The sequence below is a fragment of the Necator americanus genome, chromosome III (genome assembly GCF_031761385.1).
Source record: "Necator americanus strain Aroian chromosome III, whole genome shotgun sequence".
NCBI classification, from domain to species: domain Eukaryota; kingdom Metazoa; phylum Nematoda; class Chromadorea; order Rhabditida; family Ancylostomatidae; genus Necator; species Necator americanus.
This window is the reverse complement of record NC_087373.1, coordinates 29,699,811-29,727,514: the sequence shown is the minus strand read 5'-3', so window position 1 is coordinate 29,727,514 and position 27,704 is coordinate 29,699,811. Positions and strand designations below refer to the sequence as shown.

The 27,704-nt window shown below is 40.2% G+C and overlaps 4 protein-coding genes across 7 annotated transcripts; 3 read left to right on the top strand and 1 right to left on the bottom strand.

The window, feature by feature from the left end:
- Nucleotides 1-81: 81 nt before the first annotated feature.
- On the top strand, nucleotides 82-5,838 carry RB195_011388 (uncharacterized protein; the record flags this gene model as incomplete). 2 transcript variants are annotated; one of them, XM_064192773.1, is made up of 8 exons in its annotated part: nucleotides 82-201; nucleotides 270-302; nucleotides 2,773-2,961; nucleotides 3,050-3,121; nucleotides 4,584-4,663; nucleotides 4,723-4,798; nucleotides 4,878-4,976; nucleotides 5,716-5,838. In XM_064192773.1, the coding sequence occupies 8 exons, from the start codon at nucleotides 82-84 to the stop codon at nucleotides 5,836-5,838; spliced, it is 792 nt and encodes a 263-aa protein (XP_064050356.1). The 2 variants fall into 2 exon arrangements, with proteins under 2 accessions (XP_064050356.1, XP_013302729.1); XM_013447275.1 differs by lacking the exons at nucleotides 82-201; nucleotides 270-302 and having other exon boundaries at nucleotides 2,806-2,961.
- A 569-nt stretch (nucleotides 5,839-6,407) lies between these two features.
- RB195_011387 (uncharacterized protein) lies at nucleotides 6,408-10,320 on the bottom strand (the record flags this gene model as incomplete). Of its 2 annotated transcripts, XM_013447274.1 has the most annotated exons (3): nucleotides 6,408-6,527; nucleotides 6,584-6,710; nucleotides 10,307-10,320. In XM_013447274.1, 3 exons carry the CDS (start codon nucleotides 10,318-10,320, stop codon nucleotides 6,408-6,410), a joined length of 261 nt encoding a protein of 86 aa, XP_013302728.1. The 2 variants fall into 2 exon arrangements, with proteins under 2 accessions (XP_013302728.1, XP_064050355.1); XM_064192772.1 differs by lacking the exon at nucleotides 10,307-10,320 and having other exon boundaries at nucleotides 6,584-6,739.
- Nucleotides 10,321-14,129: 3,809 nt separating this feature from the next.
- On the top strand, nucleotides 14,130-20,271 carry RB195_011386 (uncharacterized protein; the record flags this gene model as incomplete). Its single annotated transcript, XM_064192771.1, has 13 exons — nucleotides 14,130-14,198; nucleotides 14,289-14,455; nucleotides 15,023-15,158; nucleotides 16,993-17,140; nucleotides 17,210-17,377; nucleotides 17,807-17,903; nucleotides 17,965-18,094; nucleotides 18,154-18,222; nucleotides 19,162-19,245; nucleotides 19,301-19,378; nucleotides 19,435-19,494; nucleotides 19,557-19,654; nucleotides 20,184-20,271. 13 exons carry the CDS (start codon nucleotides 14,130-14,132, stop codon nucleotides 20,269-20,271), a joined length of 1,392 nt encoding a protein of 463 aa, XP_064050354.1.
- Nucleotides 20,272-20,699: 428 nt separating this feature from the next.
- RB195_011385 (uncharacterized protein) lies at nucleotides 20,700-26,507 on the top strand (the record flags this gene model as incomplete). 2 transcript variants are annotated; one of them, XM_064192770.1, is made up of 7 exons in its annotated part: nucleotides 20,700-20,719; nucleotides 21,127-21,213; nucleotides 21,592-21,655; nucleotides 22,507-22,589; nucleotides 22,649-22,697; nucleotides 24,136-24,205; nucleotides 26,416-26,507. In XM_064192770.1, the coding sequence occupies 7 exons, from the start codon at nucleotides 20,700-20,702 to the stop codon at nucleotides 26,505-26,507; spliced, it is 465 nt and encodes a 154-aa protein (XP_064050352.1). The 2 variants fall into 2 exon arrangements, with proteins under 2 accessions (XP_064050352.1, XP_064050353.1); XM_064192769.1 differs by lacking the exons at nucleotides 20,700-20,719; nucleotides 21,127-21,213 and having other exon boundaries at nucleotides 21,626-21,655.
- Between the last annotated feature and the right edge of the window lie 1,197 nt (nucleotides 26,508-27,704).

Here is a 27,704-nt window from a genome sequence, read left to right as displayed (position 1 = left end):
TGTCAGTTACTTGACCGGGCGGTGTAGATGTGTACAGTCAGCTCGGTGACAACGCGATAGCCCGTCTGCTGAACGTTCGTAATGCTACGACCCGAGTTCCGAACGCACTTTGCATGCGGAGTCTACGTACTTTTGTGCGCAATCCGTGATGGTGTCGTTGCGCGATGTAGATGGGCGAATCGTTCTCTCGATCAATTCCAGGTGTCTTGTCGAGTGTGGTCGTCTACTGACGGTTCATTGCATCAACGTTCTTTCGTCTTCATTCACAGCCGTTGTATTTCCGATTTCGGAGAGATCACTTGGTACGCTACCAATCCTATTTTCTCTTGTTCAATACCACTTCACTGCATCATAAGTTTAACAACGTCCGGGTACAATGATAAAGATTTCCTATGGTTCAATTTAACGATGTCTTATGCAGAACCCAATGCTTTGACAATTGGAGATTAGAGATACCAGTAAAAAAAACCATGCTGATAAATTGATTTATTTACCCTGTATTTTTAAGGGTATGCACCAAAGGATGTCATATTCATGATAATAAAATAGTGTTTGCTACTCATCAAACTGGATGAACGTTTCCATCAATATTTTGAGTGAGAGCCCTAATCGCTCTCTCGGTGCTTGCCATTTCCTACGATGCGGTGCAATGTGCGAGTAGTGAAATATAGTGCAAAAATCCCACCTATGTGTGTTTTGCGCTTGCTCTGATACATGGAGCCATCAATCGATACAAGATTTCGAAAACGAGTCCGGTGATCCTGACAAATTCTCGTGAGTTGCAACTTTTTGTTTGGATCTAGCTCATTCCTAACTCTAGAAACCTCACAGAACATTTTTCTTTGCAGTCGATGTAGTAAAACTCTGTTGGTGTACTTGTTATGCTGACTCTAGTACTACATATTATATACTTATATTCCTGTATTTGTTTAATATATTTAATGCTGAAAGTGCGGAATTTGACTGCACGGAGAAAAAAGTGTTTGCTGTGCGCAGTTCTCAGATTTATGCTGAGTTGGTTTACCAGTTCACCATGAAAATAGTTGGAGCGATTTTCATTCCTCTTACCTTAGGCGATACGATTAGTTAATATCATCATTTCGTCCTCACTATGGATATGATTAACTCCGCAGCAAATTTCGCTAGTAGCGCATTATATGATTATTCCGATCGTATTGTATTTAATGACATCTAGAACAGATTTGATTTCTTGCTTCCCAATAGCTTGCATCCTTCTTCATTCTTAATTTCTGCATGACGTGTTTAGATTCTATTGTAAAAAAAAAAGTAGATAGTGCCATCAATCTAAACCTGAATCAACCACATATGGTATGTGTAATTTTCCGTTTTATAGTCAACGTGCACGACTTATAGTCGTATCAGTTTATATTCAGAATATTATTGTGTTCAAAGGAATTTCGACATTTTACAAGTTTAGCTGTCAGATCATAACGATAAGTATCGAAAGTTGCCCCGAAAACTCTCGTACTCCGAAATAGAGCAGTTCTCGGAGACTGGTTAAAAAAAAAAACTATTGGGAACCATTTCAAATAAAAACGAATGTAAGTAGAACAAAGAAAGAATAACACAATCACGGTTCATATGTTTTAATTACAATGAGGGGACTTACCTGTGTTGCAAACCAGCACTTGCCGTGTTTACTTCGTTGCGTCGACGGTGTTCTGGCTTCGGAGACGAGGGCGTTGGTATCGGGAAGGCATCGTTGACAAAAATCTTAACGATGCTGATGATTACATGCCAACAGTCGACACCTGTGAAAATCGAATGCCCTCAACTACTACGATTTTAAATGGAGTGTTCCTAGAGGAATATAACCTCGCCGTATTTTCTACAGCTTTCCGACGTTGTATGTTGTGTGTTGTATTTTAAGGCGGTCACATATAGGTGACTCCTACTCAGTTTTTTTTAGAGACCACAGGATGAGAAGGCAGACATTCAGGGATAGCCCGGGTATGGGGATAGATTGCTGAATAGTTCTCCCCATCTGGTGTATTAGATTTCTTGCTCAACTAGTCTGAAAACCATTCTTTCGGTTATGTTCCATCGTCAGTAAAGTCTTGTAACCGTGAAATCTCTGGAATAAAGTAATATAGGCGTTCTAACAGTACAAAACTTTTATAGTTAGGGCTGTGAGTATTCGCATAGAAAAGAGCTATTTGAGTGCGTTGGTTCCTGGGACTGGATGAGCTGTCCATCACTGCTTCTTCAGAAACAAGTTTTATAAACGAAAGAGAAGGAACAAATTACTTCCACCATGACAGGAAAATATCAGGAACAGATGACTAGACGGTGTATAGTGTAGTAAATTAAAATAGAAGTAATTTTATTTTTTCTGGGTTACTGCAGAAGGTGACCTTTTCTAATGCTTTCGATGGCTGTTACAATGCTTCAAATTTTATTGAGAAACTGCAGCCATTGTTGTAGTATAGATGGGCACAATCCACTTCGTGAGATTGTTTTGAAAAAATCAACCGGGAAGGGCGTGATTTTTGCCCCCGATTGTTGTTTGCAGGTTAGCTCTAAATTGTAGTTTGTGAATGAGATATTGAAATGTTAAAAGTCATACAACAGAATACATTTTTGGGAGTTAAGGTGGAGAGTTGTAGGCTCATACGGGACTCTCCAGATATTGGTAACTTTTCTGGTAGAACAAAATCAGCTAAAGCATGCTTAAGTTGATCATTGTGTTTCTTCTGGGTGCGCAGGCATGTCCTGTATTTGTATGACTGCAGTATGATATTACTTTTGCAGAAAATTGCGCATTCTGGTGTATCTTACTCTGTTATGTCAATGCGGGACATTGGCAAACCTCCTGTTCGTGGCAAAACTTCGCCGTATGGCTTCTTTGTGAAAATGTGCTATGAAGAGCATAAAAAGAAATATCCGAATGAAAATGTGCAAGTGACGGAGATCTCAAAGAAGTGTAGCGAGAAGTGGAAGGTGCGTTCCTCTACCTACTCCACTATTTGTTTGTTTTCCGATTTGTTGCATCATAATTATTGAGCCTTCGATTATATCTTATTTTTAGACAATGTCCGACGACGAAAAAAGGCGATTTTACGAACTGGCACAGAAGGATGCCGAGAGGTATCAAGCAGAGGTTCGTTACTTTATGTAGACGGTGCTCGTAGCGGTAGTGGGGACGTAGAAGGTGTTAGTTAAATCTAATTTTTGAATTGTTGGATATGAATCCTGCGGTCAGAGTATCCAGAAAAATGCATGTGTGTCATGCTCGTTTAGTACTAAAGAAATTTTCCCTGAATTCTGTGTCATTTGTAGTGTGCTAGAACGGGTGCATTGATTTTAAGTTGTTGTATAGAGTCAAAAAAGGATATTATAGATACTAATAGGAACTGGGTTTAGTAACTTTTAAGTACAAGAAATTCTTGATTGTCTTCATTGATTGCTATAATCAGTGGTTTTTTTCCCTCTATTTATCATGGGAGGGGGAATATTCCAAAAGCAGCGTATCACGACGGTGAAGTAGTTGGGAAACCTGTGGGAAAATATGGGGTTCGAGGAGTAGATTATGAATACGAGTGTCATCCCGTTCAGTTCCCCTAATCGCTCTAAAATTGTTGTTTGTTTCCACAAAGTACGCTAGTATGCGGTCTCTTGTGCACGCCCCGGTCCCCTTAGCAGTCCATTCATTAGTTTTGCTTGAATAAGCTGGTGAGAAGACCTCATTGATCTTGGACCGCTCGCTCGCGGGCGCCGCATGTGCGCAAGAGAGAGGTTTTATTTACCTCGTAGGAACAAAAGCGATTTTTCAGGAGAATTTAGGGAAATTTAGCGGGGCCACGCTCATATTCATAATCTACACCCTAAACTATATGTTTTGACCACTTTCTACAGTACGTCATTTTTGTGATACGCTACCTTTGACACAAAATGCAGAAAATGCTATAAACTCGTGTTCTTTGGCTCTCAAAAGAGTAGTGAGTATCATAGTGAAAGGCTGGTATTTCCAAGTGAAGTATTTGCTTTCCTATTTGAAATGATGGGTAGAAGTCTTCAGTAATGCTAATTGTATCAGTGAAGTAACAGGTCAAAGCAGTTGAGAAGGATTCTTTTCTTGCTAATCACTGCTTTGGAATTGTACCTCACTGCTTTCGGTTTTAACTGAGACAATCATGCGAAAAATACCCCACTCTGTTTTGTTTTTTAGAACGGGATTAACAAAGAGGAGCAATTTGAGTTGGCCTGAAGTTTCGGTTTCTACCTTTTGGTTGGGTATTTGTAGTAGTTACTTGCTACGTTATTCTTTTGCGTAAACAACTTTGAAACAATCCGGTACACGTACGTATTCACTATTCATTCTAGTAATGTGAAGCAATAGAATGAAGACTGGGGACAGTGGAAAAGTGAGAAAGTATAGGTTGAAATCACTGGTCAAAAGTACCGATCTAGTACTCTACGTTCTTAAGTATTCCTTCAAAAATTCACCGATCCCATGCTTTATTCCAAAGCATGGACCTGAGTCGTAGCGATGATAACGAATTATCGAGATTTTCTGCATTACATTGTTTGTTTTCCATTTCCATTTTCATTGGATTGTTAAGGTGGCTGCATATGGTGGTGAGGATGCGATGAGGAAGCGAAAACGTGCCAAGAAGGACCCCAATGCACCGAAACGTGCCCTGTATGTTGCAGAATTTTTCGATTATCATGTCTTCATCCCCTAGGAGCTTTTTTTGTTAGATCTGCCTTCTTCTTCTTTTCGCAAGACAGAAGACCGGAGGTGCAACAAATGCATCCGGAATGGAAAGTCGGCCAGGTATTTCCACCTTCCGTTTGTGATGTTGCAGTTCTGCATGGTCCTTCGAAAGATATAGCTTTCTATCTGCAAACTTTAGGTTGCACAAGAGCTGGGAAGAATGTGGAAGAATGTTTCAATGGATGAGAAAGATATGTATGAGAGGAAGGCGCTGGCTGACAAAGAAAGATATGCTGAGGTAAAAAATTGTATTCTTTTTCTTCCCTAATGTACGTCATAGGTTTTTTAAAGCTTCGAAGTTGACCAAGGCTGGGACTCTACGGGGAAAAGTAGAGGAACCAGAAAACACCTTATTGTGACTACAAATTAATGGGGATACCGTTCTGGCAAACAATTTAGTTTTCATTTTTGATTCTGAGTTCATGTAGAGATGGTGCATGTTTCGACTTTTCAGCAGATTTTTTTTACCTTTTGCAACGCAATAAATGCAGGATTAGTGTTTGCATTATCATTAAGCGAATGACCAGCCTCTCCTGATCCACTTAAAGTTCGTGCATGCCCTTAATTGTGTATAGAAGAGTAAAGTATGATAGATATGATACCGTAAGTTCCGATTCTTTGTTAATAGACTGGCAAACAATGTATTTACGAACGTTTTTGTCGAAATCTCGCTCACTTTTTGTACTTTCAAGGAGCAAAATTCACCAAAAGAAATTCTTCAAGTCTGCATCCAGCTGTGCACTAGGGTCGGTTAATTTATGACATTTGAATGTCTAGCATTTCATCCTAGTATTACCGTTTTCAAACCAGGAACATCCACCTGAAAGTAGAAGTAGTTTTGCAATTTACAGGTGTCAGTAAAGGAATTATAATAGTTATTGTTAGAATATGTGTATATTTCATTTTTTTAATCCGTAAATTATGTGGTCAATTAATTTTTTTTGCAACCTGAGTGATTCACACAATTGGCTTTTAAGGAGATGCGTGATTATAAAACGGCGATTACCAAGATTCCCGGTTTGGAGCATTTGGAGGATGAGCACCACATGCATTTGGTGCACGTCGATGAACATGATCTACAGCAAGGCCAAATTGTTTAGGCAAGTTGGTAGTGTGTATCGATGTGGAACCAGTGGTGGTTTCTGTTGTTATTCCTCTGCACTACTGTGTCGATCGAGTCCTCTTGAGGGAATTTAACTTATCTTTGTCTGGTATTTCCGATGACGGTGTTCTCTGCTTGAAGCAACTGCGCTGACGACTTTAGGTTTGAGGGAAGGAGCAGCGAGGGTTTTTCAGTTTCGATTTCTGCTGAATAAATGAAGTCAGGTTTCGTCGCTGCATTTTTTATTCGAAATCTATCCAATATTAGCAACGGTTGACCTGTTCGCGATATATTTCATGCCTGTAGTTGCGTTTTCTCTGCAAGTAATTTTTGTTGCTGAAATATAGTTGTTTTATTCCGAAGATAGCTTTGAATGTTTAGCGTCAATATACATATCGTAGATTGTAATTATCTTGTGTTCCATGTATTTTCGCTAAAATGCTGTACAGTTGCCTATAAAATTGTCTTGTTTTTGTGTAATCGTACGTTACAGGATTTCCGACCAAAATAAAGATTAATAATATTACTGCTCCACTTTGTGCTGCGGTTTAAACACACACCGACCCTTTATTTTTGGGCAGCACATGGAATGTCGAGCTTCGTCGTACCCATTTTTGGCTCTCTCCTGTTATGGCTGAAGCGTACGAATTGCAGTGTTGAGGAGGGATAGTGAAGGGGTTCAAAGTGCTGGAAGCAGTGCAATTCTTTAAGCAGAATAATAGAGATTGACATGAAAATCTTACCTCATCGTAGCGTCGTTTTCTCCGCAACCGTCGGCATATACAGCATTGTAAAATGCAACATAAAAGAAGCAGTATTCCAAATGTAGCAATACCGATCACATAGTGCGATATTTCTCGAGTTGCTTCCCTGGAGTAGGTTTTGGTAATTCTTTTCATTAATTTTTATCAGAACTGATAGAAACACTTGCTCCAGTTTATTAGCTCATTAGAAATAAGTATGGCTCGCAATTTTTGAGCAAGTAACCGCTATTCGACGGTTTGAAATGTGTTCTGAGGATGGGGCAGGGTGTCCTGAGTGAAGCCGTGAACTAGCCCTTCTCAACAGAGCGCCGGAAACTCCTCAGAGCTCTCTTCTTTCCAAGTTTTATAGCTTTTCATTATTTCGTAAACCGGTCCACAAATATGTTCATATAATCTTAGCAAGGCGTCTCTTTATTAGCTTCATGTTTTTTTCTTTTTTTTAATAATTGTTTTGCCGTTGCCGAGACTTTGCTTCCTAAGGATTGAACTCCGCGTACGTACGTGTAATGAAATCACAAAATCCTTAGAAGGATGCAAACTATGCACAGTTGGACCTGTAACCCACCTTCTACAATCTGAATTCTCTGTGAAGATTCCTTGACATCAGAAGAAACTATTATACTAACGAATGAAGTTTTTCTTAAGTTTTTTTCTTAAGTATTACCATCATGATGGAATCTTATAGTTCACAATTGCACAAGAAAGTGAAACTAATGAAATTCGTACAAATCAAGATCTTGGAAGCGCCGTAGGAGTAAAACAGCGAAGATAATGAGGGAGAATATAAATAAGTCTGCGTAGTCCTATCCACAAATTGTTTGTTGTTGTGTAATCTTTTTCACGAATAGTTTCACAAAGAGATAAGAGAAGAAGAATGAAAACAAAAGGAAATAAGAGCTACGAGGAGTTTGTTGCGCTGAAGGACCAGTGCGCGCCTTCCCAAGGAAGTGATGCGTCACGCTGATACAACAGGTTTTGTGCGACTGCAGTAGTGTTAATATCGATGTACCTGACAGCCATCCTAATAATGCTGGTTATATTCTAAAAAGAGAACTTTTCTAGTAACTAGTCCCACAATTCTTTATATATTTAGACTGAACGATTATATTGAAGGTCTGACAACGTTTGTGCGGCTGACAGCTCTTCTGTGTAACAGTGAAAACCACTTTTTCGTTAATCACAACTCAAAATGTGATTAAATACACGTAAGGGAAGAAAATAGTAACAATAATGAAAAGATATGAATATACAAGTGACAGAGTAACTTGATGCATCAAGTGCCAATTAGAATATAACCATTTCTCTTTTTTTTAATACCCTTCAGTGTTTGAAATTCAGAAGAGAAAAACTAAAGCTTGCATTAATGAGGTGGCTCGAATTTCCGTCTTTATTATTTAAAGACAACGTATTACGAAATTGGGGTGGAGTAGAAACCTGCAGAAGACGGAGCTGAAGGCGCAGATTGCAATACGAGCGTGGCCCCGCTCAATTCCCTCTAATCGTCCTAAAATATGGTGTGGGAATGGCGTTTATTCCTTCGATTTGCGTTAGAATGTCCCTATTCTGGGGCAAAATGAAAGTGCATCTTCCGTTCCCCTCAGCAGCCCATTCATTGTTTTTACTTGAATAAACTGTGGAGGAGACCTCATTTACCAGCGACCGCTCGCACTCAAATACAGCGCGTTGTAACTTTCTTAGGAGGAATGAACAAGGTTTCTCACACTACCTTTTCTAGAATAATTAGGGGAAACAGAATTGCCAAGCTCATATTCGTAATCCACAACCCAACCTCTTATATTTTCCATGATGGTTCTACATTACGTCAATTTCGTGAGACGTTGCCTTTAACTCGTCAGCTACTGTGGTGCGCAATAATAAAATTCGTTTTGTACCTGTACGGTCAGAGAAAAACCGAGTATATACAAAGAAAAATGCGACAGTAATCATTTTGCTTTAAACCATTTGCTATGGTCAGAGAAGCCATCGTATTTAAAAAAATAAAAAAGATATATTAACGTGAAAAGGGTGGTGATAGGAGAGGCTTGGTGAGAGCGTCATGCATAAAGACCTACAAGCCAGCATCTGTATCAATCTATCTCTTAAGTGTTCTCTTGTGAACCATCTCACAGCTTATGTTCAGAGAACATACAAACCTTGAGAGTCAGCCGTCCAAATAAGGTTTGAATGGACAAAAAAATTCTGGAGGCCAGCCAAACGAGGGTGGTTTATGAACACTGCAGTTAAATGTAAAAGTGGGCCATAGTGTTAGATCTGTTTTAAAATATGCTAGTCTGATGCTGATGCTTTCTGGTTCAGTTCCGCCTTAATTATGTCTTTTTTCTTTGTGTTTTTGTCTTCTATGGCCTAACCATCGGAACTTGTACTACATCTGCCCCTGACACCACTTTTCTTTTCTCAGGTCCTTCCTCGCAGAGTGGAAAGAATCACTTGATAGAGTCGCACGGCGCAATCTGTGGACATTCTGGATTGAACCACATCTTCAAGGAAGGCGGAATCACACAGCATACGCTAGCCCAATGTGGTATCCACATGGATTTTGCTGCTCAGTGATTTTCATTTGCGGGCTTCATTAACAAGCCTACACTGTTAGGCCCACTTTTAGCGTCTTTTCCTCCATTTAAACCTCATTTAAGCAGCCGGATCCCAGGCTTTGCATGTATAGTCGAGTCAAAACGACGTGAAGCACGGTGCAGCTGCGTAAGCGGCTGCGCTCAAAGGTGTGGTGGAGCCAGCGGTTGGAAACCATCGAACGACAGCGATGACTGGCGCTAGCAAGGATCCCCTCTCGATTCTAACCGGAACGCTCCACCGCACTGTCTGTCCTCTGTGTCTGCAGTGTACGTTGCAAGACTATGGCGAGTGTGTGAAACGTTACCCCATGCTATGGACTGACTCGGTTCAAGCGATTGGAAACCTGACGTAGATGCTTAAAAGGAGCCAGCGCCCGCGATTGAAGTAGAGCCTTACTCATCTCTCTGTAATCCAGCTACAACGAACAAAGGTCTCATCTCGATTGCAGCAGCCAGCTCCACCGCACCTCTTTGAGTGCAGCCGTTTACGCGATTGCATCGACTTCAGTTCGGAGTATTCAATGATTCCGATCTTTCGCAACAACACGAAGGAAGAGTTTTTGTTGCTGATAGTCTTCGCACTTTTTGTGTGATCTTGTATCCCGTTGTCATCGTCTTATCGACTGGAGTGATGACGACCAGTGTCCGCCCCACCAACAACGTAGCGCTTCTGATTACAGAAAGTGTTTGTATTGTTAAAGCATTCGTAGTTTATGAGATTTGGCTGAAGACGCAAAATATCTTCGTTGCAAAAAAAGAAGAGAAAATCCTATTTGTTTATCTTTTTCGTTAGATCTTTGTTAGATCTCCTTGGTTACTTCGTACACGTCCACGAAAAAAGTGATACTAGATTCGTTTATAAACGTACACGAAAGTCGATTCCGTGTAATCAGATACGACCGAAATACAATCTTGCAAAAAAAAAACTTCAAATTTACACAGCGAATGCTAGGTCTTGCCAAGAGCGTAGCCATGGGCGTTCTATGTACTTATTATTAGCCACACTTGAAATATATCCGATATGAGTATTTCTACTCACAGAAATTTTTCGATTAAGTAAGAAGTAAAAAATTTCGGGGAAAAAGCGAAATAACATACGAAAAAAACTCACGTTTGGAAGAACATCTGGTGAATGAAGCGCGTTGTAAAGGCCTAATGGTCTGCAGGGTGTGTGATTGAGAGCGAGCAGAAATCAGTTCGGCTGTTCGTTTCACTGGCGATGGAACCTTGTCGGGGAAAACACCTGATTTCGATTATTTTCAATGTTTTTCAAAGCGAAGTGCGAATCGATAAGCTATCACCGTTGAACGGCGGGGGGTTAAGCGGTAGCAAGGTCACCAATGTTTGCAGCCAACAACTTCCACTTTTGCCGCCCTGGCTGAGGGCGGTGTTCGCAAAAAAAGGACTCCCGTAATAGCAGATGTTATGAAAGCGATATATTTACGTTAAGAGGATCATGCAGTAAAACCATGAAATGGGTCAACGAGGATTACGGTCAGCACAGCAAGTTTCCATCTGTACTGCCGTTACATCGCTAAGGAGCAATTGAACAATTTGTTCTAGATATTATTAGTGGTAACATTAAAAGGATGTAATGCGAAGTAAGCATACAGGAATTTGTTGTTGTTGTTGCTGTTACTTAATTTGGTAGGTATAACCAAATTAACATTTTCAAAAATGTTCCATCGAATTCAACAAGATCGTTCAAAATGTGAACCCTGGGAGAGTGTGAGGAACGAGGAGCCTATAGATGACTTTGAGTTTTAGATACAAAGTTTACGAGTCAACAGGATGCAATATTCCTTCAACGAGGTGAAGTCCACATCACACCCAAGGGAACTTCTCTTTCCGTCGACAAGTTACCATGTTTGGGCATTCTTCGAATACAAGTGCTAGGACAAGAAATGAGGCAATAGAGGTTTTTCCCTAATCATCTACTTAAATCAGAATTACCGAATCGGTTTGATTATTAGCGATTTTTGCAGAGCCATATATGAAATAAATGAAATAAATGTGGAGAGAGCACAGAACATATAGTTCCTAAAAAAAGTAAAGTAAAAAGTATCAAGGATATATCCCAGTCTTGGGAATCTTATACTTGTTTCCATTGATTAGAGGGTATCTTCTGTGAGGGCAGTCAGGCGGCGAAAATTGGAACGTCATGTGATCCTTGGCGACAGGTTGATTGTTGGTGTCTACGAGAAATCTGTGACTAACGTGGTGGAAGTGCAGTTTGCTGACTCATTAGGAATACTTCGAGAAGTTTGAACTGAGCGATAGTTCATAGCAGGTTGAACAGTTTTCACCAAAAGATAGATGTTGGTTTTGACCAGGTTCGCCTGATGTGCTGTTATTTATTTCTGGAGAACTGTATGCAAGAACTGACGTTATTCAGAACTACTCCGAAAAACAGTTTTATTACCAGTAATAGAATTTTCTTGATGAATGTACGTGGTCAGGGAAGTAATCACTTTTATTCTTTCTCCTATCTCCCACTGCAATATTCCTCTTATATGTATTGTGCTAAAGGTATCGGAAAATCATGTCATTCATGTCAACCCCAAGTTTTTTCTAAGTCAAAATCTTTTATTGTACAGACTCGAAGTTGGAAATTTCCCCATATTCTCAGAGGCAGAAAGTTACTGATAGTGAGGAAAGTCGTATCATTGGTCGGGAGCAAAAATACGTCTAAAAAATGTTCTACTTCGGAACAACATAAGTTTCCGAATTTGTAGGAGAAGACCAGGTCATTGGAAAAAGCAGAAGCATTAAATGAGGAAGTATAGTGCTGTACAGGACGAATTTCCATCTTTACGTTGGGATGGAAGAGCCAGCATAGCTTTTTAGAATGTTTTTAAATCTTGAAAAAGAAAAGAAAGAGGTAAAAACCATCCTCGTAAGTAGCGCAAAATTTCGTGAGGGACACCTGTTTGTTCGGTGCCAGTCATATGCGGCACCGGTGAAACATTGTTGTTTGTAATGGTCACATATCTCATCATGGATCGTACTTACCTAATCAGTGTAGTCTTTTAGTCGTTGCTTCCTTTGCGGCGCCACTCGAAAGACCCATACTTCCTCATAATTGCAAGATACCTAAATTGGTTTTGCAGTTATTCAGATTGACAAATCAGAATTAAAAGTCGCAATCCGATAGAAAAAAATTCTTGATTTATGGTGCAATATTTCTGTGTAGAAAGAAACATTATTTCAAATCACTTGTAGGTGATTTAAAATGTGTTGCTACTCCGCTGTGACGGACGAATTGGGAAGTTAATCGAATGCTGTCGGCTGCTAGAACGCCTACGGTAGATCGAAGTCCGTGAGAACGGGACGCGGCGAAAAGAGCGAATTTTTGGCTTGTTTTGTATAGGACACGTAGTACGCGTCGAAATTGTTGTCCTACTGGTGGCGACGTATATGCACAAACTTCTTCTCCTCGACGAACACTCCTTGTATAATATTGCAATCAGATGCGCTTGATTCAAGGGTAGTGGGAGGTGGTGGCGCCTGTTTCGACAACCACCGCGTCGCATAAGGCTCATTCCCCCCTCACTGAAACCGTGTACCATTCAGAATATGGATCGCAGTTATCTGGAATATCGACATCCGTGCTCTTGTACGCTCAGTATAAATCCAGTGACTTTTAGCAGTAATTGTTGGAAAAGTCCATGGGATAGGATTGCCATTGTTAATGGCATCTCATTCGCAGTTCGATTATTGTTGCGGTTGTTGGACTATTGTTTATATCCGTGGTGTGCGTTTCATTTTTGTCTAATGACGAACATGTATAACTGTGGCGTCATAATATGTAATTACCAAATCTAGTGTTTCATAGAAGCAGGACTGTTTCGAGGTGAGGAGAACTATGTCCCATCTTCCGCAGAAAGAAAACCGCTGTCTGATTTTGATAGGTCCGTCTCTAAAGGTGTACGGACTGTTTTTGCCGTTGCTCGCTTGGTCGATTTGCCTCTGTCTCTCTCTCCTCTTCCCAGTATTCTCCTCTGCGATAACGGGGCAGTGGTACCAGTATTTTTTCCTTTACCAGAGCACAGTTAAGAAAAGACCACGTTGAAAAAAGTTGAACCACTGCGCGCTGACCATTAGCGGTATCAGCTGCATCAGCAGAACTCGAATAGTTTTCTTTGGGTTTGTACTTCTTCAACTCGTGCAAATCTTTTTGCCTTTTCCTCTTTCGGTGCTGTTTTGTTTTTCATGTTGCGAATCCGCTTTATAAGATCGATGCGGACTTACGGTATCCCTCCTTGAAGAAAATGCTTTGTAAGCTTCCAGTCACAGTGACGTATTGTGTGTTGGGTCTACTTGCTTTGTCTTGTTTTTCCATAATTCATGTCCTGATCAAGTTTACGTGAATCATGCTTAGGAAGGCGCTTTTAGACATCCCTCCACTTTCATATATTTTCTCCTACTTACCCTTTATATAGCAAGAAATTCATTATCTTTCATTTAATGTTCCGTATTTTGTTCGATTACAACATTTTTAGCAATGGATAGTTGGAATTTTTGGGGGTCACTGCATCGGAATCTAAACATTAGTTTTCCGATAATATATTCGCAAGAAAAGTTAATTTTAGGTCGGCTTTTCAATTCTTGTTCGAAAATCCTCTATTGCAGAAGCCAATCTCGCTTAAATGCATGTTTTTATGAGTAATGCTGATAACAAATGCTCCCCATGCCTCCGATATGTCGTGCATGTGCATAATTTTTGTCTCGTTCTCATCTCACTCATTCCCATCTCATTTATTTCACTTATTTAGCCATATTTATGCCATATACCAAATCTCCTTAGACGAATTCGCGAGCAGCATGCGAAATTTTAATTCGTTGTTTGCATGTTGTAAAGGTTTACGGTCGTTGCGCCGCGATCAATAGTAGAATTTGCTGCATCAGCAAGGTGCCGCAGAGCTCGCCGGTTCATGAATTTATTTGCCACGACCTTTAACTTGCTGTATTCCATCTACGAGAACTTTAATCCTTTTCGCAAGGTTTGAAGTTTTCCACGTATGCAGTGTGCATATCCTTAAGGAGGGCTAGTTGTAGAATTTTGTAAATGTGTAATTGTACATTGATTCCAGAAACTTTTTCATCCACTTCCCCCAATGTCTTCATTATCTTCGGATGTCTCTGGTCTCGCCGATATATCGTTTCGCAAGGAAAGTCTTTGTGAGGAACCGACGCCGGTTGACACTGAGGTCTCGGAAATCATTGCGCTTCACCGTTCCAAGGAACCGAATGGCACACGGTGAGCCAACAACACCTTTTCTAAAATAGAGTATTTTTGGCATTCTGTAGTAGAATATTTCTGACACAAACAGCTACATATCATTTCCAGTGGCTGTGTCAAGAAGTTCCATGGTTCCGCACGTCTTGATTAATATTTACGCTTTTCTGCGGCTGTATCATTGGAACTAAATGAAAAGTTAAATTAAGTTGGAAAAATAGTCCATAAAAAGTGCAGATATCAGCAGTAAACATATTGGATGAGTAACACTAAATGTAATGATTTATGTTCTATCTATGAATAATACTATTTGCCGACGGAACACTTGTTTTCTTCATAGCAGGTGTTCTTTGGTGGTGCTAAAGGCCTGGTTTTGTTGTCATACTTCTTACACGTTCGAGGCGGATGTGCTGGAATCCGGAATTCAGTGTGTTCCAGAACCAGGTCTTGTTCGTGATCTAGTTTGATTTGGTTTACAAGCGTTTCCGATGGCATTGTGATTATTGAGCCTTGTTTTCTTCATAGTGGGTGTTCTTCGGTGGTTCCAGTGTGTTTGAAACCAGCTTCAAAATAGAACTTTTTCTCCAGATCGGACGAAATCATGACCGCGATTTCCCATTGCAAAAACAGATTGAAGGAGCGCATGTCAGAGAGGAACTCGCCAGTGAAACAGATGTATCTTGATAAAATCGTCCAACTCAGTCTAGAAAAACAAGCACTCGAGGTACGTGTCAGCCTCTTCTTCAAACATAAAAAATAAAGCTGATGAGGATTCACTTTTGATTCGACTATTTGCGCATCTACTTTTCTGCTCTGATTAAGGAGAGGCACGTTTAAAAGAAAGCTTACTTCTTCTAACCTCAAGCTGTGGAGCAATAGCTTGAGTCGTGTTTCTTTCAAAGCTAAAAAAAACTTTCTTGTGATTGCAACATTTCTGACCTGAGTTTTGCACAAACAAGTGCATCTGCTAGTACGTTGTGTGCTAATTAAGTTACGACTATTTTCAATTTAGTTTCAACTTGAATTTATCGCTTTCTGTTCTGTCCTCGGTTAACGCACTCTAGCGTCAGAATGCTTCTCATGTGTTGATAAGGCAATCTTCAAGAAAAAGTGGTCGAGTCAACTTAAATAAATCCCTAGGTCCACCGAAAGTAGTGATTGCCAGAAGCTCATGCACAAGGTGTACTTCACTTAGGATTATAAAGTTACTCGTTCATTTTAAGTGGAGTACTAAGTGGAGGGCAGTAGCTCAACGGTTTTTGACTTTTTCCATATTCATATTTTCCATTAGTTTTGCCTTTTGTTTTGCACCTAGGGCGTCTCTGTACAGGGTGCACTATAAATATGGCCGATAAAGGAAGAATAATTTTACGCGAAATCGATCAGGAAACAGCAGAACTTTGATAATAATTTACTAATAATCTACTCAACAAGAAAAGTTTGTTATTATTCATTATTCAGTATGACCTCTATTAGCACGAATAACAGCTTTCAGACGCTAAGGGTAGGATCTATATCGGACCCCAGGGTTGCTTGTTGTTTAGAGCGGTGTTCTGGACATGAATGGTGTTGCCTGCAAATTGTGCATCTTGTATATGTTCCAATGTATAAGCTGAGGAAATACTTCTTTGTCAACTTTTCTTGTACATATGCGATCGAAAATCCATTTCCTAGCATAACTTCTACTTGAAAAATATTTTCATAAACATGAAAGCTGGCAACGAAAGTTGGAAGGACAAAAGTTAACTTGATCTGCTGAACTTCCTCCACATTGTGAAATGAATAAAGGATCGGAAGATTTGCTTGAAGAAAAAATGACGCGCCAAAAAAATGACCATATTTATGGCTGATAGGATCATGGTTTGTAAGGATTTTAACTGTAACACGATTCGCATCTTTCGTAATCGTAGTACCAAGAAAATATTTTTTCCTAGTTTAATTGTATCTTCTGATTCAATATCTTGTTCTTAATGTCTTCAAAGGCTTCAGTTTGCAAAAATTCCTGTCCCAATTCTTCTGTAACTGTCCACAGCTAACGTTTTTCTTTGAGATTTCACTGTAATTCGGTTAAATAAAAGTTATTCGTGCACAGTCACGAAAGAAGGGACGGCAATTGAGTCCCTACAAGCTGTGATCTTCTCATCATCTTAGAGGCATCCTGGAAGAAAATTCCTTGTAGAGGAGTCTTCCTCAGTTCTTTCTGGTGCTGTCGCATCAGTTCAACGCTGTAGGAGCCATCTCATCCCATTATATCGCTTTTTGGCGCCGGCGCACCTATTTGACCGTCTCACTGCTTTCTGAAATTTCGTTACATACACAAACACACGTGGCAGAATAAGCTCGTATGATGTACGTATATGATTATGCTATTATGCAAAGAAACTGAAAAATAATTACCAATAGAAAGAAAAGAGATGCGAGGAGTTTCCCGCACACTGTACAGGGCCAGTGCATGCGTTTGCCGAGGACGAGTCGGTTCAATGCGTTTTGCGCCGACTATGCCCGTCTGTTTTCTGTTGTCAGCGTGCTCCCTCTTTTAACAACGTCTCTTTAAACAGGAAAGTGGCGCGGATAATGAGGTAGCGGTTCTGAAAGCATTAGGCCATGAATTCTATTTGCAACGTAGCCATGGTCGCCGTAATCCATATTGCGAAGTGTGCATGAACACGATTTGGCGGGTGGTTCAGTCGTGGCGTCGATGTAAAGGTAAATCTAGTGTGATATAAATATACTTTTTGGAATTACAAGACGTTATCGAAGATAGCATCATTGCAGTGTGTGGAATCCGTGCACACGACAAGTGTTGTAACGAGGTACGTCGGGTTTGCGCCGGTGTTGCAGTGTCACGACGTGATTTTCGCTTGGCGACGGCAATGTGTGAAGAGCGAGGATTATGCGCTCAGAACTATGTTTGTGCAGAATGTGAAGCTCCACTTGCCTATGGTACGTTTAAAAAAGTTGAAAAGGTCAGACATTAAGTGTGTTTTATGTGCAATTATGTGCTTACTTGTGAAAGGTTCTTACAACAGAAGGTAGATTGTAGTTTTATGTTGTTTAACCCTAGAAAAACCTTTCTTGAGAATAGTTTTGCTCAGTTAGGGCCGCACTAGTTCTTTACGGTTATGGCATTTGTGCTGCTAAAGAAGAGTAGCACAATATCAAGCACTGCTTGAATTTGCCTTGTTGTTCGAATTTTACCTTTTCATAGATTGTGATTTCAGTTCGTTTGACTGCTTTTAACGGCTGTGTCCGCTATCTTGTTCTCTTTGCTTCTGTTCTGTCTAAATCCTTGTAGAAGTGATCACGGTCTTCATGCTATACTATCTCAGAGTATTTGAGTGGAAGGAGAAGTACGTAATTCTAATTTTTTAGAGGGTCACACTAGTCAACAACCTCGACTTTGTGAATACACAGGACTTCTGTTTTGTTCAAAATGTCATTGGGGTGACCAGTGGTCGATTCCTGCGAGGTATTCTAACGGTGCCATCAGGCTGAGATAAACCTCTGCGTTTCCAAAAGTTTCTTTTTAGGATAATCCACAATATGGATGCAAGACCACGTCCTGTTTGTCGGGCAGCGAAACAGCTTTTAGCTCTCGTCGACAATCGCCCATTAATCGACTTGTCAGAAGTAAATCCTTCTCTTATTAAGTATTACAAGGTACTTATTTTAGTTTATTTGCGATAATTTACTAACATCTTTAATTGTGAAGTTTGCAGGAGCTGAAGAGAGTGCAGCAACTTCGCCGTAATTTCTTGCTTATGAAGTGCTATTTCATAAGTTGTCGGGTATGTTCTCATTCTTCGAAGATAATGTGTTTTATAAATATTCAGAAAGAGAATTTAAGGTATTCTCATGCAAGATTCAGTAGGTTCTGTATGTTTTGTCGCTAGCGACATCAGAATAATTCTATTTTCACTTGTTTTTCAACTTGTAATTTCTAATTTACTGCCACTTCCTTATTTTTCGTCATTTCGTCATCGTCGTTTTTTTTCCTTTTTTTTCTTGAAGTTTATACCGGTTGTTTTCTCTGAACTATTTTCCATTTACAATCATACATACGATAGTCGGAGCCGGTGCTCCGACCTCCTTCAGTTTTGGACGGTTGGCGAAGGGATCCCCATCACGTGAGCTGCAGTCAAACCTCTTCCACCTGAAGAGGGTCCGGCTCTTCCCTACCACAATCACAGAAACACTGCAGATTACCATCGTTCTACTACCCATGATAAGTTGCATGGCTGGGAACACCGGAACAGCCAAGGATGTTGAATACGCCTTCTTTTCTAGAATTACTGTTGGGAATTGAGCGTAACTGCGCACACTTGTGAAATACGACCGTATCCCTGTCGTGGTGAAATCCCAGCATATGTTTGCAATGTATATTTCTCTTTTTTGTTTTCCTATGCATGCTTTTTTTCATCCACGTTCTTGTATCTACCTTCGCGAATAACTTCAGTATTAGCAAGAATCCCGTCTCTACTTAGTTCAGCACTGTCCAGAAAACATTTTGTAGATATTCTTCAGATCTTCCTAAACTCTTCATGCTTATAAATCCAGTACTAGTGAAAATAGTACAGCTGGCTTAGAATCACGTGATCTCACTGCTGCGTTCTGAGTTAACAACTGTTACGTCTTCTTCGTTCCGGAACGCTAACTTGCCGTGTCACTATAGATATTATTGAGCCTGAGGTGTACTCGAGAATCTTTAGAAGTCTGATGATCTTTAGAATGCAGCGAAGCTGAGAATTCTTCAATATCTGAATCGACATCAACATTTCGTCGAAGGTGCCGAAATGTATTCTTTGGCTGATGTAAGGTTATTTCTACTAAGTATTACAAAAGGTGGTCCATCTTCTGAACTTTCAGCTTCGAGAGCTCTGTACAGGAAATTTACTACGAGATTTGGAAGACATCCATACTGTATTCCGAAGACATATTGAAGAGGTGAGTAACATTTAATGTTTTTATTAGCAAATTTTCAAACACTTCTCTGTTATCAGGAATGCGAAATATGTACAGGAAATGGATTTTACTGTGAAATGTGTGATGAACGCGATCAAGTAATTTTCGTCAATTAGTGGTCATTGTTTTCTATTTTGAAGTTATGGTCTTCCTGTTTTAGGTGTTATTTCCATTCTCGGAAAATGTTGCCATGTGCCAGAAATGTCTGGCTGTTTTTCACGCAAAATGTTTCGAGAAGCGCAGCAGTAACTGCTCAAGGTAAGGTACAATTATGAATTTTCGTTCATTCGCAACGGTCTTTTTTGAATAGAATTTTTTAAACTTGATGTTACTAAGTTGTAAAATTTATGAGCAGCATATCGCTAAATTGACGATGCTGGGATCTTTCCATGAGTAGATAAGGAAAAAGGTGCAATCGGTTTAAATAAGCATTATCACGTTCAATTCTGCCCAGTAATTCAGAATCCCTACGATGCAAATTGTTACGCAATAGTACGCGAGCAATACCGTCGTAGTCGAGCAACTGCTACCACACAAATTAGCAGCAAAAATTGTCTCATCTGCACAATCACAGAAACACTGCAGATTACCATCGTTAAACTACCCGTGATAAGTTGCATTGCTGGGAACACCGGAGCAGCCAGGGTTGTTGAATACGCTTTTTCTTGGATTACTGTTGGGAATTGAGCGTAACTGAGCACACTTCTGAACTACGCCCGAATCCCAGCATGGCCTATTTCCTGTTGTGCTTTCTATAGCCGTTTTCGCGAAACGTTTTTCTATTTAGGTGTGAGAGACGCGAGAGGCGAAATTCTCATCGTAATACGACAGAAGTTGACCATTCTACAGAAGATGATAAAAGTCTTGAAGTTTGATCAGCTATCGTACACATGTTCACACCATCTATCATGTACATTTATCTCTCAATGTCTCTTCATTTCCTTTCACTTGTTCGCTTGCACATCGTTATCGTTTGTCATTTATTTCGGTGCATTTTTTGATCTGTTGTTCTGTGGAGTTCTAATAACCTCAGTCTTATGCTATATGGAAGTTTAAGTACTCACATCTAAGTCGTAATTTTTCTTCTTAAAATCTAGACAGCGTATTTGTATACCCATGTATTTATTCCGGGTTGTATTGGACTATCAGGACACAGGAGTTTCTTTTAGATAAGGGTTATTGTGCGCTTATATGAAAATGTGTAAATATGTGATAACAACTGTAAATATATTGTTAACATCTTGAAAATGAGAAGACCGTGTGCAATAAACTTACAAATTTTGTGAATATTAAAGTTTGCTACATGTTTGCTGGTCATATTCGGTACCGAAGAGGTGTATTCAATCCTGTAGTCAATTCAAGAAACCTGGAGTTGGCAGACGGTTGCGAGGTGGCCCCTCGCTCAGTTCCGCAGCCCGATTGGGATCGTCAAGAATCACATGATTGATCGGTTCTATTGTATATGTATTCGTCTTTTCTGGGTCGATAAATTGGTACCAGACTATAAACCAGACTTGTCTAGGAGGATAAAAACACTGACTTGACACATTGACTATCCACCGCAAGTCATTGTATAGGCCAGTTACACGTTCGTAAAACCTCAAACGATTCTGAATTGAAGTGAACGTGGGGGCGCATCCCAAGCGGATTGATTAACGCCAGACACTTTATCCTTTATCCTTTAGTCGCTCCAGTTTGTTTTTCGATGCATGACTGTGTTCTGTCCATAGCAACTTATCTACTTTTTGTGGTCGCGAAACATTTCTATTTGCTCTGCTCCAATCGAAATTCCGTCGCGGTTGCCAAGGCAAACATCGGTATACGTTACGTAATTTTTAGATTTCCTTGTACAGACTATTTTTGTGTTTTAATTATGAAGACCCATCACGAACTCCTAGTTTTTTTTAAGGAATTTCACAGTTCCTCTAATAACGTGAAATATTGCCCGCATATGTTTTCTAGAAATATAGTCAGACATGAAGCACAGCGCAGTTACGTAAGAGGCTGCGCTCAAAGCGGTACAGTGGAGACCATTCCAAACTGCACCGATGGTGCTAGCAGTAGTCCGCACTCGGTCCTAAGCGCCACGCTCCACCGCGCGTCGAGCGCGGCCGCGTACGCAACCGCGGCGAGCCTCATGTCGTCCTGACCCTACTATACTTCTGATAAAATTCTGCACTTTTTTCAAGTTTCAGTTACTTCACTAGGAGGCGCTGGTTCAACCGAAAGATGAGTGCTTCGCAAAGGTCTTCGGACTTCGTAAGTTGTCTAGTGTATAGTCGAGTCAAAACGACATGAATCACGAATGCAGTTGCGGTGCGTTTGCGTACGCGCTCGAAACGGCGCGGTGAAAGCAGCAATTGGAAACGAGGTGGGACCGTCGAAAACTGCAGAGATAGGTGGTGCCAGCAAGAGGTTCACCATGCTCCACCGAAGCGCCTCGAGAGAAGCCGCGTACGCAAATGCACCGCAACTATATTCGTGATTCATGTCGTTTTGACCCTACAATACTTCGTTTTGTCAGTTATAAGTTATTGATTATCTATTAAACCATATAGTTTTATGAGATATTTCCTCAATATTATTATTTTTCCACGTTAGGGTAAGTGTTTATATATAAACGAGGTGGCTTTTATGTATTTGCTCTTGGTTTCTAAACCGTAGGAATGCTAAAAACTCACAACAACCAACTTTGTGTAGCAACGCTTATTTAGTGGTCGGACTCGCTGAGAATGCTTGCATGTCCTACACTTGTCTTATATAGGGCTCATCAAAATTGAGCTCATTATCTCTATCCCTATTTAATCTCGAAAGAATCCCAAATCTAAACGAAGGAATGCTAAGAAGGATCTGTTTGCTCTGATCTGGAGGTTGACGCTGATCTAGACTTTAAAATCAGCGGTCAGGCCCTGAATGAGTCCATATTTGCCTACCGAATGTCTACTGTCAATGTAAAGATCGTAACATTGTCGAGTTTCTCTACTCTTAATACTTAGACATTTTTTCGATGCGGATTTCGACAATGGCAAATTACACCCTTATTCATCAAGAAGTTCAGAATGAGATTATATTTCATTTTGGAATCAGATCTGATTGGTTAGTAAGTTCAGGTATATTCGCGGGAGGAAATGATGACCTTGAGAAGGTCAAAAAACGTTATGAAGAACATCGTTCTTCCCGCTGGTGCGGAATGGTAAATAGTTCATAAAGTAATGGTGTCTAACCCCACTTTTTACTATAATTTAATTTCAGTTTGTATCCTGTTGGTAGTCTATCTGAAGTCTCCACAAGAAAATTGAAGGTCTGGTTTTTTCTTTTCTAAATTCGAGCTCTCTCTTTTAGCGATATTATTGATAGATTCTGCGCTATATCTGCTCTAATTTTAGGAAAAATGAGTATAACTGGTTAAGTTTGCGACTTAGCTTAAAGGCATCACCTCGCGAATCTGGCGTGCTATGGATTTTCGTTGGAGTATACCTATATCAGGTCGTAGATTATGGATGCAGAGGTGGTTCCGCTCATCTCTCCCTGCATCACTGTAAACAGACGCCTTCGAAATGCGGTTCATTACTATTGCAGCGTGCCACTTCTGCGCCCCGCCCACGCCTGCGATTGGTCGAAAATCCATTCGGACGCCCTGATAGGCAATTCATTTCATTCATTCCTCCCGTATTCATAACCTAGGACCCCATATAGGTATACTCCAACGAAAATCCATACCACACCAAATTCTTGCTTCTAAGTTGATGGGCTGAGTGATGCTTCTAAGTTGATGGGCTGCTGTAAAACAGTGTTAAGAGGTTCTGATTCACATGTACGGTCAATGGATTGAAATCGTTCTAGACCAACCAAGGTTTTCCTCCTAAATTGTTACCACCTTTGTCCGGAAGAATGAAAATAATCACTTGATCGCCGGCTGGCCATAAGTCATTGTATAAACCACAACGCGTTCGTAAACCTCAAACGATTCTGGACTGAAGTCCAACTTTTTGGCGCATCTCAAGCAGAATGATTAGCGGGGGACTTTATCTTTTGCATCTCTATATAATTTACATTATCTTCATGCTTCTATCCAACATTGTTTGTTGGCTCAAATAGTTTCCTCTATTTTTTCGTGCACCGAGCATCAGGCGGCTTCGACCTTTCTGTATGCTCGTTGGTATGTAATTGTTCAGTCTTTCTTAATGGAGCTACTTCAGTTCAGCTACCTACCTCGAAACCGAAAGTTTCCTTATCCCTCCACGAATAGATAGAGTCAGAGGTGTAGATCACGAATAGCGCGATCGCGCTCAATTTCCCTTAATTGGTCCTCAAAAACGGCGTTGAAAACCGCAGAACGATCAGATTTTCCTACGGTGCACCTGACCACACCGGCAAAAGATGCTATGGCATGCACTGGGCAGGAGAGAGCGTAAGCAGCTCACTAATTGTCCGCGCACGCGCAAATGTGGCTCATGCGGCTTTTCTTGCGTACAGTGCACGCTCTTAGGTACCTCGTAGGAAAATTTGGTCGACAACGTTGTTTCTTGCGCTTTCTCAGAACAACTAGAGGCAACTGATTGTGCTGGCGCCCATGCTCGTGATCTATACCACTAATTCTATCTTTTCGTGGGAGATTCTATCACAATTTATTTCCTGGTTTGATGCCTTTGAACCTCCCCTTCTATTCAGTTGTAATGGCAAACTGTCGATTTACTGACGCCTAACTGGAATGCTGTTAATACAGTTTTTTTTTCTAGAGCAGTGCATGTCGTGACATCGCTCGAGATATCCTGCTGATCCCATCAATCTACGAGAGAATTCACCTGTGTAAGTTTTCACTCCAGTTTATTTTTGAATATTGTTTTAACGTTTATCTTCATTCGAAATAGCACGGCTGCTTTTTGGCAAGTTAGTTTTGGACTAAATTCATCCATCCTTTGGGGATTTTTAATTTTTGTCATATTCACATCGTGGTAGTGTTTTGATCTGGTGATGGTCGTTCATTTCACATTTACTGTTTGGTGTTAGGAGCAATCGTCGCAGCTAATAATACATTTTGCATCAAACACACACTTCTGTTACGTATATATATCTATCTACTACAAACAAATAACACCAAAAGTAAAAACAATATTATTGTCAATTGAACCAGGGGTGCATAAAAAATGGCTAAAGTGACTATTATGAATGTGATTCGCAAAATCTGAACAAACATGTAAAAACTCCAGAACTTCTTTGAATCGCATCGTTCCTTCATAAGTTAGGGATTCGATACTAAGATAGACTTCTAAGTCTGTTGATGAACTATCAGAAAATTGCAAAACTTGCTCAGACTGCTTGCCTGTTGTATTTCCAATTTTTTTTCACTTAATTTCTATTTTTTTCAATTTTCGTCAAATTATAAAATAAGAGTCACAAACTTTTAATTACATGATGATACCTATTTTCTTTCCAAACAATAGAGGTTCAGAGCAAAAGATTTTGAAGATTTTCATGGACTTATCAAGACTTTTGCCCAACTAATCTGTCATTCTCCTTCTAGTTTTTCAAAAATTACTTTTATATATTTATTTTAAATGATTTATATTGGCGCTAATTCGTGCTCGTTTACGTTTGCTAACCTTTATGAGATCTATCACCCTTTTTTAGTCATGCTTCCTGTTGCTTCGTCGCCTTTCTGTAAGATTTGTACCTCTCCCATTGCGTCCAAGGTAACAAGTGTGAAAACACCATGAATTTGAGGGCAGACTTGTACAGAAAAATGCCTATATTGGTAGATTGGTGCCTGTAAGGCGGTCGTTTTAACAAGCAATGGATACTTTATGCATAATACATTAATTACTTAGCGTATTGATAAACCAATGAATATAAAGATATCGCTGTTCACCAGTGAACACTGTCGAATCAGCATCTGATCAGAGGTGAGACCATAACCAGGTCAAAACACATGCACAGCTTTGAAGCCGGCTGTCGAAATGAGTGAAAAAAAGCGCTGGCAGTGAACCAGACGATGATATTTTGTGGGCTGCTACTACTACATTGATTTTTCCAGTAACACGTCCATATAAAGTTTACGAACAGTTTCAGTTCTGCTATACAAAGTACAACAATAACTGACTCATCCGGTATCACATGGACTTCAGAAAATAAGAGTATTCTACATTTCTTCTTTCATATCACTCCATTATAACTCTTGTTCATCCTCATCCCATATGTCCGCATCTTCTACCCTATCCATAAAATCCAAACCCTCAACTTCTTTTATTCCTCGTTTCTGGACATCCGACAGCATATGAGCGCGTGATGATGTCTGCCGAATTCCCTTTTCTTTTCTCACTGATTCTGCTTTGCTATGTTGAAAGAATTAGTTGATAGAGTCGTAGGCAGACATAAGTTGCTTCTGTTGGTAACTGCTTAAATGGTAAAACCACATCTTCACCAAGTTACGTATAACGGGGGATTGCATACCGCCCGAGCTCCGATTTTATGCCATGACGCACAAAAATAATAGTAATAATAAACTTATATTGAAAAAAAAAACAAATGTAAGGAAACGGCATTGCCGAGGGACCGAACCAGAGAGTATCCGAATTGAAAACAAACAGAAAAAGGAACTGGACAGCTTTCGCTAGTTAGGGTCACTAATGACGTTCTAAGATAGTATCAAATCTACATATGCAGGATCTGGTTGCTCGTAGCTCATAGGCCCACAAATCTGGCAGTGAGCGATTTGTCGATTTTCAACTAACTCTCTCTGTGTTCTATTCTTTCGTCATGTTTTCAAAGTGTCTCTTTGCTTAATTTTCACCTTGTTTTTGTTGAGAACGAGTCCAGTCAGAAAAGTGAGTGCAAAAATAGATTAAATGTGTTGAAGTATAAAAGAAAAAAATGAATAGGTTTCTTTGACGTGCAGTTTCGCAATCCATTAACCACTTAGTATTTTGTCGAATGTGAAAGTTGACCATGTCAACGCTTTTAGCGTTTTTATACAGTACGACGTTTTCCAGTGCAATGACCGAGAGCTTATTTAATTTCAGATGGCACGCCATATCTGCGTGCGTTGGTTGAAGTACAGAAAGAGCTTCGTCGTCTCGAAATAATGGCGCAATTTATGCAAACCACATCGTGAAATAGGATACATTGGATCGTGATTTTGTTCGACAAACGTGGTCGTATCTTCTTTCAGTGTTTCTGAAACATTTTTTTCATCTCCCACCTGCGTGCTGATATTTTTGCTTAGCAAATCTGAAGTTGTGTTATGTAACTGGTGCGATTGCAGAGGTGTAACCGCCGTCTTCGTTCTTCAACACCCAGTGCTCTCATCCCCAATTACGTGGGTAAAAACCACTACTTTCTTTCCTTCATACTGGAAACAATCAAAAGGCAAAAAGTTGTCCCAGCATATGGAAGACTCAAGTTTACCGATTTGGTATAAACCTCTGAAAAAAAAATCGAGGACAAATCGATTTCTTAAAGAGATCTTAAGAGAACAACGATTTGATGGCGGTGCATGGGTAAAAACATTTGGGCGTTTTTTGGGTGGCTTGTAGAACCAGGCCATACACTCCGTCGTAAACTGGCGCATTGTAGCATTCCAAGCGAAGTGGTTAACAAATTACACTGTTTCTTCTATTATCTTTATACAAATTAGAATGGAATCTTATTTTCTCACAAATGCAAAGGTGTAAAAAAATCTTCCTTAATTCGGCTGCCTTGCTATCGCACCTGCTTATGGTTGAGGTATAACCTTATAGGCGAAGTATCACGATTTCGTTATGGTGCGGAAACTAAAGCGAGCGCCTGGAGTTTGGGTTGCAGATTACGGAAACCAGCGTGACTCCGTTCATCTTCCCCTAGTCGTAAAACGGCGCATTGCAACTGAAATCGTAGAAAAAACGCAGTTTTCTTCTACGATTTCAATTGCAATACGCCACAGTTGTGCACGCCGTATCCACGAGCGAGCGGTCGAGGATTGACTGGTCTCCTCATCACTCTTTTTAGGTAAAACCAATAAATAGGCTGCTAAGGGGACTGGAGCGTGTAGAAGGGTGTGCGTTTTAACGTACCTCATGGAAACTAAAGCGGTTCCCGTTTCGTTTTTGTACGACGATTAAGGGGAAATTGAGCGGAGCCACGCTGCTCTCCGCAATCTACAACCCGAACTCTGGATTTTCGCTCTGGTTTCCGGACCGCTTGAAAATCGTGATGCGCTGACTTTAAAAGCACTGTTACAACACAGCGTAGACCTTTCTTTTTTTGTAAAAGGTTTTATTTTATTTTATTTTATTTTATTCTTTTGCGTGTAATCACAGGATAAATGTGAAGT